Below are 12,130 nucleotides of genomic sequence, written 5' to 3'. Positions count from 1 at the left end.
GGTTTTTATGTGTTCGGATTTTATCTGTTTTATTTACTGTTTTGAATTTTAGCGCAATGTATTGTTGTTGGTTTTTTTTTCTTTTTCTCAATTGTATTTATAATACATTCCTTCCTTTTATTTATCATGAACTATATTTTTCGTTGTTGTAAAGCACTTTGAGTACTCTCATGAAATTCTGATGCGTGATTTCATTTCCGTTTTTTTTTTTTTTTTTTTAAACATCATTTTATTTTCATGTTCATGTCAGTGTCCCTCTGAAGTTACCCATTCTTGGATAGCTCCCCGTTTTTTCGTTTTGTTTTTGTTTTTTGTTTTTTTAAATAAATGCAATTATGCAAACAATGATCCAAATGAGGGATGCTACCTTGACTTTGTTGTCACTTGTGGAGGCTGGCCTGACCGCAGTAGTTTTGCAGGTTAGCAAGTTCACACAGTTTAATGTTATGATGCAGGTCGCAGTTTTAGTAGCAAAATTTGTGGTGTTTCCCCCACCTTCACAATATTGATGTATTTTTACATTGCTTACAGTGGCTGCTGCTGGCGCAAAAACACTTCTAATATCCCTCCACTTCGAAGAGGGCGGAGGAGGCGTTACGTTGTCAACAATAATTTCAATGGTTGAAATAGTAGTGTTCTTAATGTAGTGTAGTGTGTAGTAGAGGTGTGCATCGGCACTGCCCTCACGATTCGATTCGATTACGATTTGGAGGGCCACGATTCGATTCGGTTCGATTCGGCAATGCATCGCGATGCCTTAAAGCCTGGGATGCATTAAAATTCTAAAGCAAAGCATATTTTTCGTGAATCATGAGGCAACACAAGCGGTCAGACATTAAACAACTTTTTATTGGCTCTTGTGTGACTCCTGGTTGAAGTCAAATGAAAATACTTTCAGATATATATATATATATATAAAAAAAACAGATCACAGCATTTAATTGGTGCTTTGAATGAGACCAGGGCTTTCTGTCTTTTTTTTTTTACACACAGTAGCAGCCTTTCACACAGTGCAACATCTGAACTCCTGTGCAAAATCAGTAATAACAGTCACTGTATTTTAGTCACAGCGACCTATCAATAAAAATATTCAAGTAAATATTAAAATGACAAAGAAAATGTTGTAGTGCAGCAGCATCTTTATCGCAATATCAATCCAGGGATCAGTTCAGTTGCAAACAAAACATCAACTAAATTGCAATGTAGAACAAAAGTAAAATGTAGGCATAGCCCACTATATATGTGCAATCAACTTAGAAATGCAATCAGTAACTACCACATAACAATAAAAAATAATGAATTAAAATGAAGACCAGCAGCATTTTAGCAGCCATAACAATCTGTTTCAACATGATGAAATATCATTTTTTTTGCAATCGAGAGAACAGAGAGATAGTAGAGGTTAGATCGGGCCTAAAACATCCAGCCCGACCCGACACGGCCCGCTGGTATTGAAGCCCGACCCGGCTTGGAGTGACGCGGAAAAAATAAAACGCAGCAGCTGCAATTTATTTTCATTTCTTCGAGTTGGCCGAAAAAAAGTTTTCTTAATGTTTAAATAGTCTACATATTTTTATGATCATTATAAAAGCATTTACACAACAAAATAATGCTGGGAAAGTTTAATATAAAAAAAAAAAAAAAAAAAACTCAGGTTTTGCAGACACACAACGGAGAAGATTCAAAAGGATCACATTTCTGTTGCCTTTCTGTGCATAAATAAAAGTGTCCTTTGTAACGAATTCTCAGTTGGCAGAAAAAAAACGCAAGTTTTCTTAATGTTTAAATAGTCTACATATTTTTAATGATCATTATAAAAGCATTTACACAACGAAATAACGCTGGAAAAGTTTAATATAAAAAAAAAAAAACATGCGATTTTGCAGACACACAGAGGAGAAGATTCAAAAGGATCACATTTGTGTTGCCTTTGTGTGCATAAATAAAAGTGTATTTCGTAACGAATCTCAAGCGCCACAGCGGAGGAGAAGAAGAAAAAGCGGGCGGCGCCACTGCTTCATGTGCGTGCACAAGCAAATGCACAATACAGAAAGCCTGCTCTTGGTTTTATCCCTTTTTTTAAAATTATTTTAAAAAATAATTTATTAGTCCGGCGCGGCGGCCCGACCCTACCTGAACGTGAATGCTTAACATTTTGGGCCCGACCCGACCCGTTCGGGTTCGGGCACAAGATCTAACCTCTAAGAGATAGGACATAACATAAAAATGGCTGAAGCAGAGAAAGAGGGAGCGAGAAAGATTATTGATGCACCTAAGACATTGAAAGCAGACATCTGGAGACATTTTGGTTTCTACGAGGTTGGTGGGAAACTTGACCAGAGTTATGCAGTGTGTAAAAAAATGAAACATGAGAATAATAATACAAATGGGGAAACCAAATCCGTTGCATCACAGGAATTGCGCAGGGAAGATTTCTGAACGTACTTATATATTTTAAAATGCGCTGAGCCGATTCGGCTTGTTGCCCGCATTGAATCGAATCATCCATGCCCCGCATCGGGATGCATCGCCGCATCGATTATTGTTGACACCACCAGTGTGTAGTGTTATGTTCTTGATTATGGGGACATCCTGTATTGTCATACAGCTCCATCAACTCTTCATCAGTTAAACCCGGTCTATCACAGTGCACTACGTTTCATCACCAATGACAATTTCTGCACCCATCATTGCACCCTTTATCCGAAGGTTGGATGGTCTTCACTACAGTCTAGAAGAAATATACACCTCATGTTATTCATCTATGAGGCTTTACTGTGCAAACTTCCTAACTACCTCACATCTCTCCTGTCATTCAAATCCAGTAACTACAAAACACGATCAATTAACTACTTAACCCTAAACATTCCACTCACACGCACTAATGTTGGCAGAACTGGCTCAAGCTATTATGCTCCTCTTAAGTGGAACGAATTGCAATCTACTCTTAAACCACAGTCAATCATCCATCTTGGTGATTTTAAACCTCTTTTGTCTGACGTTTTTAATGACTATTGTAACTGTTTCCGTTATTGTACCTCTCTTGTAAAAGAGATATTAATCTCAATGAGACTGCCTGATAAAATAAAGATTAAATAAAAAATAAAATGAATAAATAATCTGTTGAGGCTAGTGTGGGTATGCGTGTGTGTGTCTGTGTTGCAGGAGGTGTGTGGGGCAAGTCATCAGCCAATCAAACGTGCGCTTTAGGGGGAAAAAAATGGACTGGCACCTTCGGCAAGTGAAAAGGGATAAATGTAAGTCTGAACCAGAGGTTGCGCTAGACTTTTTCGTTGTCTGTCATTTTGACTGACGGTCATAAAAATCCGGTCATAATCTATCTTTACCCGTTTTTAAAATGATGATAATGACATTGTGGTGACCCTTTGTTTGGCATAATTCACCTTCCGTACTTGTGTGTCCATTTGGCCGAGCGCGTTACCGGCTACGACACAGTCACGTGACAGAGACACTTATGAGCCGCGCGCGTTCCGGCTTGAATTGAGAGTTCATAAAGAGCAGCAGAGCTACAGCGGCTGGACACAGCAATTCGAGCTAACAAGACTCTTAACATTGCATACCGCTTCAACATATTCAATAGTATTTAGTTTTCATTCATTTTAAATTAATATTCTGTCCGAACAAGCTTAACAGAGAATCCACACCGAGCCATCACACATCAAGCAGATGAATATGTAACTTTTTCTCCGCAGTGACAAAAACAGTTCACAGTTCACCTGCTGTGGCCTGAACGGAGTCTTACACCTTCCTCCTGGTGCGCATGGAATTGAATTGCGTACCCGCTTGTGCAGTCCCTGTTTTTTCACCTCTTTTATCAACACCATCGTCGTTTTGGGGCTTTTTGAAGAAACTTCGGACACTCAGTTGCCTTAACATTTTTCAGAGTAAGGCCAACGACGTCATGCATCAAGAGAGACAATAGCTAATTAATATGCTCACTCGCCACCCTGTGGTCTGGGGTATGAATTGTAACCTGTCAAAATGACAGATGGACTTCAGTTTTTTCCGTCACCGTTTTAAAAAATCGGTCAACGACGGAAAATATTCAGTTAACGCGACCCCTGGTCTGAACATAATGAAAATAGTTCACTTACAGTTTTTCTCAATTGCTTTGGCACATTTCTCAGATCAGACTTGCAATTCTCAGAAATACTTTTCAATCCTCACAACATTGCATCACAAGTGCACATCAAAAAAGCAGTTTCTCATTCCTTTGAGCAAGTTGTAGATGTTTTTGTGCATCCATGCAAATGATTTTGTACAATTCTCTGCTGTTTCCTACATTATCAGTTGCATCTGCCATGATGGTCAAAATGGACGATCGTGGGTTTCTATTGAATAGTCTCACCACCTACAATAACATGTGTGTGCTTATTTCTAAGCATTTTCGTTACTTATTTTCCATAACCTATTTTAACCAGTCAAAATTTGTGATAATTTGGGATAATGTGGGTTTCTACTACCAAACATAACAGCAGATGCCTGCACATCCTTGATAAGGCATTCAAGAAGATTCTTGTTAAACATGTTAAACTTGTGGGGTTCGGTACCTTTAACAAGGTTAAGAACCACTGTTCTATGCAAACCTACGCCCTAGAGTACAGTAACGAAGTACTTTTATTTTGTCACATTCCACCACTGGCAATGGCTTAGGAAATCATGGGTACAACTGACGTCACGAGCAATGGCAGACTATCTAAAGAGCTTGCATTTGGTTGGCTAAAATAGTTATGCTTTTAAAATGTTTGCCAACAGCACTTTTGTCTACCTCCTGCAAATATTGGCTTTTGTTGATGTTTTTCTCCACGCTTACACAGCAGAATGATGAAATTCTGTTTCTTATTATTATTTATTTTTTTCTTTAAATTCCTAAACAAGGTTCTTTCTACTGACATGCACTTGATCGAAATTTGCCTTATGCTTTAAAGTTAAACAAAAGTTTACAATACCGATCATATCATTCCATGACTGTTGGCATAAGACAAAAGCTGCATGCCATTATTTAACTGCTGAATGCATTTTTCATAAAAATAAATGCATTTATTAACTTTAGTTTATTTTTGCCTCTGCAGCTGAAGAAAATTACTCAAATGTGAGGACAGAGAGAAAAATGACGGACTGTGGCTGTTTTATGGGAGGGAGGATTTGAGGCAGTGGGCTCCCAACGAAGGCTGTTTTAAAGCAGCAGAGAAGTGCTGATCCAAATCAGTCAGCTGCACTGTTGCTCCTGTGTGCATGCAACCTCCTTCCTTCTCATTCATTGCTTTACAATGACCCCTCCTCCATCCCAAATCCTGCTCGTGCTCCCGAGTGCAGTCATTTCTAGTGCAGAGAAATGTCCCTGGTGACACTGAAGGATGACGCAGGCTCTTTTCTCTATTCTGTATCTCGCCACCCCACCACCATCTTTTACCTCTTCCCTCACTTTCCCCCCTTACACGTTCCCTCGTCCTGCTTCCTTCTCATGCACTCTTGCTGCTTCTCTGGCTCTCCGCCTCTCTCTCCGTCCCTCCGTCTCCCTCTCTCAGCTCTGGCACTGCAGTGCTGATTGTGATTGCACACACACGCGCGCACACACACATGCACCCACACAGAGCGTGGCTGAGAGGTAAGGACTGCAGCAGCATGCGCCAAGCGAGGTTGAGCTGCTCGGGAACATGAGAAAGGCGAACTGAGGCGAGAATGTTGTGTGCTGTCTCATGTCAGCATGCATCATTGTAGCGGCGGCAATGATGCATTTCAAGAGCAGATAGCTTATGTTAACCGGCCTCCTCTGCACTGCCTCTGCATCCTGTTCTCCCTGCTCCTCCCACTCTAACTCTTCCTCCTCCTCATCCTCCTCCCGTCTACTGCTTCACAAGCCAGGACTATAGATTGACCGGGACTAGTGTGCGCTGGATGATCAGGTTTGCTCCGGCTGAAAGATTCCTCTGGCGATGCTACGACTACATCCTTGCCGATTCCTGGATTTTAAATGACATTTGAGGCTAGGAGATAACTCAGAACCTGCAAGATATATTGGATGCTTGTATACCTCCATACCAGCATTGCCATTGGCTCATTTCCTTGTTTTTGCTGGTTGTTTTTGCCTTTCGTGGCTAGCAGGCACTGCAGCATCAGGACCGCAAGAGCTCTGAAATAGTAGGGCATGAGGACCCAGGGCGATCCGAACGAAGGGCTCGAGTGCTTCCATTGCTCCCACTGCTGAGGTGCTTATCTTGATTTTTTTTTTTTCTTCAGAAAAAGAGTCTGGTAAGGGTGGGCGGTGAGAGAACAGGTATCCAGGCCCCTGCAGAGCAGAGCAGGGTGGCTCGTGCGTAGAAGCAAGCAGGACGTCCTGTGGGAAAGGGCCGGCACGGGCATTGGCCTCCTGATGGTGGCTATTTTTGTCTCCCCTAGCTGAGTGACTGGGACAGCGGGTGGAAGAGAAGATGCTTATGGCCCGAGACACGGCGCGAGATGAGGCTCAAAAGCTACACAGGAAGTGGCTGAAGCACCAGGCCTTCATGGCAGAACTGGCCCGGAACAAGGAATGGCTTGCCAAGATAGAACAGGTGAGTGGATGTGATCAAGGCATGATGCAAGACTGAGAGGTCACATAGATAGAGCAGGTGAGTCAGAGGGAGTCGGGAGCGGGGGCTACTGTATGTTCATAGGCACGCATGTCCGAGTTGTGTTTGAAGCTTGGGGAAATTGGAAGAGGTGTCATAATCCAGTGATCACTGTTTCATTACTTGGCAAAGGAGGCTTCCTGAATTGTCAAGGTTATTCTCAGTGTGCTTTTCACATTCACAAGTGACATGATCCCTTTTGCCTCTGTAGCAGTGATGTAAAGAGTACAATTGCGTCGGTCCATCATTTAGCTTACTATGTATTTTGAGGAGCATTGAGCATAGTCTACAGTTATTATGCATTCCTTTCATTTTAAATTATATGCCGATTTTATTTAAAATATAAACCTGTGTTACCAATAAACTTTGCTATTATGTGATCCTATCTACATAATGTCTTCTGCCTTGTTGTAGCCCAGGTGGGCTATTGACATGTAAATTAGCCTAGTTAGCACTCCATGTATATTCCATGTTGTTTTCATTTAATTCATCTGAAAATGTGGCTAGTATATTAACTCCTTAACATTAAATGATTCAGTCATCCACTTGTATTATTATTGTAATTACAACAACATCAGTGAAAAATCAGAAAACGATGGTATAGCCCACTCTTATTTGTTGTTTTGCAAAGGACAAAACATGTATACAGAGGTACTTAAATCAGTTGCTTCCCACTTAATGCATAAATACAATGGACTGTAATGATCTTTACACATTAATTTACTGCTGTCTCCATTATTAAATATTCATGAGATTGCTGTGTAACTAATAATATCCATGGCTCTTGAAGAGAAGTCGTACTACTGTTGCCTGAGTACCTAGCTATTTTGGCAGTTTACATGGAATTGTAAGTTTAAACCATAGTTTTGACCACATATTTCAAATAGTTTAATATTTGTAATGTCTTCTAAAGGTCTAGATATCGGAGGTGCTTGGTAATGCGTTACATTTGCTCTGTTACATTAATTTGAGAAAAAGGTACTTCTAAGAGTAGTTTTATTAAGCCATACTTTTTACTTTTACTTGAATAGATTTGTGAAGAAGAAACACTACTCTTACTCCGCTACTTTGGGCTACACCAGTCGTGACATTTCTCCTCTTTATTCTACTTATTTGATTTTCCATTTTTTTTGTGCCAGAGACGCCAACAGTGGCACTACGAGTTTCACCAATGACACGTCGCAAAAATAATCACATGACTCCATGATACCAATCAGACTCAAGCTTGCAGTTCTATGATCCCACCGGCCTGTTCAATCACGTCTTTAAAGCACTGTAAAAAAAAAAAAAAAAAAAAAGAAAAAAAAAAAATTGACATAGAGCGCTGCCGTCAACGTGACTCGAAAGTGCAGATTTGAATCTCTCTCCTAGTTTTTATTTTTATTTGGCACAGATTGACCATGAAAAAACGGAGATATGATCCTTTTAGATTCATAATAGGAAATTGGTTTTCTCTACTCGAGGGCACTCATGCTCTCTGGGTGAATGATGCATTATTTCATTTTTATTTTTATTTTTTTTGGATTTCTTTGTTTAATGTGGCTATGACGTAGTAGGTTATAGTGTTTTTCAAAGTGTAATAATAACAGTTCATATACAGTGGGGCAAATACCGGTAAGTATTTAGTCAACCACTAATTGTGCAAGCTCTCCCACTTGAAAATATTAGAGAGGCCGGTAATTGTCAACATGGGTAAACCTCAACCATGAGAGACAGAATGTGGGAAAAAACCTCAGAAAATCACATTGTTTGATTTTTAAAGAATTTATTTGCAAACCATGGTGGAAAATAAGTATTTGGTCGATACCAAAAGTTCATCTCAATACTTTGTTATGAACCCTTTGTTGGCAATAACGGAGGGCAAACGTTTTCTGTAACTCTTCACAAGCTTTTCACACACTGTTGCCGGTATATTGGTCCATTCCTCCATGCAGATCTCTAGAGCAGTGATGTTTGGGGGCTGTCGTTGGGCAACACGGACTTTCAACTCCCTCCACAGATTTTCTATGGGGTTGAAATCTGGAGACTGGCTAGGCCACTCCAGGACCTTGAAATTCTTCTTACGAAGCCACTCATTTGTTGCCCTGGCTGTGTGTTTAGGATCATTGTCGTGCTGAAAGACCCAGCCACGTCTCATCTTCAATGCCCTTGCTGATGGAAGGAGATTTTCACTCAAAATCTCTCGATACATGGCCCCATTCATTCTTTCCTTTACACAGATCAGTCGTCCTTGTCCCTTTGCAGAAAAACAGCCCCAAAGCAGGATGTTTCCACCCCCATGCTTCACAGTGGGTATGGTGTTCTTCGGATGCAATTCAGTATTATTTCTCCTCCAAACACGAGAACCTGTGTTCCTACCAAAAAGTTTTATCTGACCATAACACATTCTCCCAGTCCTCTTCTGGATCATCCAAATGCTCTCTAGCGAACCGCAGACGGGCCTGGAAGTGCACTTTTTTCAGCAGGGGGACACGTCTGGCAGTGCAGGATTTGAGTCCCTGGCGGCGCATTGTGTTACTGATAGTAGCCTTTGTTACTGTGGTTTGTGGTCCCAGCTCTCAGTTGGTCATTCACTAGGTCCCCCCGTGTGGTTCTGGGATTTTTGCTCACCGTTCTTGTTATCATTTTGACGCCACAGGGTGAGATCTTGCATGGAGCCCCAGATCGTGGGAGATTATCAGTGGTCTTGTATGTCTTCCATTTTCTAATAATTGTGCCCACAGTTGATTTCTTCACACCAAGCGTTTTACCTATTGCAGATTCAGTCTTCCCAGCCTGGTGCAGGTCTACAATTTTGTCTCTGGTGTCCTTCGACAGCTCTTTGGTCTTGGCCATAGTGGAGTTTGGAGTATGACTGACTGAGATTGTGGACAGGTGTCTTTTATAACGACAATGAGTTAAAACAGGTGCCATTAATACAGGTAACGAGTGGAGCCTCGTTAGACTTCGTTAGAAGAAGTTAGACCTCTTTGCCAGCAATCTTGCTTGTTTGTAGGTGACCAAATACTTATTTTCCACTCTAATTTGGAAATTAATTCTTTAGAAATCAAACAATGTGATTTTCTGTTTTTTTTTTCCCACATTCTGTCTCTCGTGGTTGAGGTTTACCGATGTTGACAATTACAGGCCTCTCTAATATTTTCAAGGAGTAAAATCTGGCTGCTCTTCCCACCTCTGCTAGATATACAGATATAACTTCACAGTGCTTCTTCACACAGCACAAATGCAAACTCCAAAAATCAACTTCATTTTTTAAATATTTATTTTTCATAATATTTTGGTGAATATATTCATCAGTGCAGTAAATAGGGATATTATTTTCCAATCATATCCTTAAAGGTTCCGGTAACTTTGACGTACTCTTCATTTGTAAAAAGAACTGGCGAAATTTCGGTGACATCCCATGTAGTGCCACCATTTGTTCCCCGCTTTTCACTGATTATTCATTTCATTCGTTTATTTCAGGTCATTATTCCTTGTCAAGACAACAAATATATACAGCTCATATAATCAAGTAACAAAAAGAGCAGCAAAGCTAAGTAACATTGCAACATCAACTACATACCTGAAAAGGAGTGGGAAGAAGAAAATTTATTTAATCCCACCCCTATTCTTATCAAATGATTTTTGCGTACCTCCAAAAATAGATAGATAGATTATCTATCTTAAGTTTTAAATATACCTAGTGTTGACCAATGTGCTTACCTTACATAATTCAAATTTCAGCATCATGAGAAACAAGAGTTGGCAGTGGCGGAATGTAATGAAGTAAAAGTATTTCGTTATCTTACTTAAGTATATTTTTGTATATCTGTACTTTACTTGAGTACAAATATGAAGTGGTAGTTTTTAATTTTACTTCACAACAGTTTACAACAGGTAACTGTGCTTTTCCCACTACTTTTCAAATTGTTGCCTGCGTTACACGTTAGTTTTTTGGTTTTCTCTTTTTCTCTTTGTCAACTGATAGTTTCGTTTTCATATCTCTGCTAATCGAAAAGCCCCATGCTACGATACCATAACTGAGCACTAGAGGCAGCAACTCTAGTACAAGAAAGATTAAGCAGGTGAACAAAATATTGACTCGTAAAAAATACCACACTATTGTACAGCAGGTGGTGCCTGATAGTTGCTTGCAGTCTGCCATTAAGCTAGGTTTTGGAATTTTTGAGCTTGTTAACTTTCTGTTTACTGTGCAGCAAGGGCGTAGGTTTGGTCTCAACGTTGGTAGGGACGATATAACGGCATGACCTGCATGTACACTTTTTGCTAGGGACGGGACATCAATAAGACCAAACAGATTGGGTGAATGGGGGTCAGGGACGAATCTGAACATAATTGATATATAGGCTAAATCAGACATGTCCAAAGTCCGGCCCGGTGGCCAAATGCGGCCCGTGGACAAATTTCATCCGGCCCCCAGCATCTGTCATAAAATCAATAACGTCTGGCCCGCACACAGACTTAATAAATTGGTCAGCAGTACTACTACCAGCATACGAAGTATCTTACACACTAAATGCTGCTCCTCATTTACCCACGAAAAGGCAGCAGCACTCAAAGCAACATTACCCCGTGTGGCCTTTACTCCCAATTTTCTAAAATGGCGACAATCAACAAAAAAAATAGAACGTTGACTGCCAGGGCCGACGCATCAAGGATAGGTGGAAATTGGACTGTTTCTTCACTCAAATACGCAACAACTGTCTGCCTCATTTGCAAAAAAACAGTTGCTGTTTTTAAAGAGTTCAATGTGAGGCAATATTACCAAACAAGACACGCTGACATGTACGACAAGATTACAGGGAAGATCCGTCGCGAGAAATTGAAGCAACTTGAAGCTAGTTTAATTTCACAGCAGCAGTATTTCGCAAGAGCCCGAGAGTCGAAAGAGAACGCCACAAAGGTTAGTTGCGAGATTGTTGAAATTATTAAATCAAAAAAATAAATAAATAAAGCAAATGTGACACACAGAATGGAATGCTAAGATTCGCTTAAATATATTGTTCGACATAAAGGAAGTCAGCCAAGGTCGGCCCGCCCAATTTTTACCACACCAAATCTGGCCCCCTTTGCAAAAAGTTTGGACACCCCTGGGCTAAATGATCAATGCATAATAAATCTGTATTGACTTATACGATTTTTTATATGTATTGATTCAGGTGATACACCGTTCGAGTCAAACCATTGTTTTCAAAAATGACTAAAGAAACATTTTGAAAACCTCCACAATACATGTCTGGATTATCTTAGCAAATTTAAATTGCGATATTTGAACATAACTTTAAATTAATTATAAAATTATTATTATTATTATGATGACAGCCAAATTCAACAAAAAATTTAAACTTTCTCCCTCGATTATGATTAATGAATGATTATCTGAAAAAAATTCTGCATATGGTGCAAATAAAAATATTTTTGAATAAATAATGTAGAAAATGAATGCACTCAAACATGCTTGTCAGGGGAAAAACGGACCAGCACATTAAGAAAGT

General features: G+C 40.0%; 1 protein-coding gene across 2 annotated transcripts in view; it reads left to right on the top strand.

Annotated features, from left to right (window-relative positions):
- The first annotated feature begins 5,379 nt into the window (after nucleotides 1–5,379).
- sptbn4a (spectrin, beta, non-erythrocytic 4a) overlaps nucleotides 5,380–12,130 on the top strand; it is a 103,371-nt gene continuing 96,620 nt past the window's right edge. Inside the window, exons 1-2 of one of the 2 annotated variants that reach the window (XM_057820669.1) lie at nucleotides 5,380–6,230; nucleotides 6,421–6,575. In XM_057820669.1, coding sequence (XP_057676652.1) covers nucleotides 6,453–6,575 — 123 coding nt within the window. In that variant the 5' untranslated portion in view covers nucleotides 5,380–6,230; nucleotides 6,421–6,452. Of the gene's footprint in view, nucleotides 6,576–12,130 lie in introns of both variants that reach the window. The other variant, XM_057820668.1, reaches the window with a different exon arrangement.

The sequence above is a fragment of the Corythoichthys intestinalis genome, chromosome 18 (assembly GCF_030265065.1).
Source record: "Corythoichthys intestinalis isolate RoL2023-P3 chromosome 18, ASM3026506v1, whole genome shotgun sequence".
Taxonomy (NCBI): domain Eukaryota; kingdom Metazoa; phylum Chordata; class Actinopteri; order Syngnathiformes; family Syngnathidae; genus Corythoichthys; species Corythoichthys intestinalis.
This window is presented reverse-complemented; position numbering and strand designations above follow the sequence as displayed.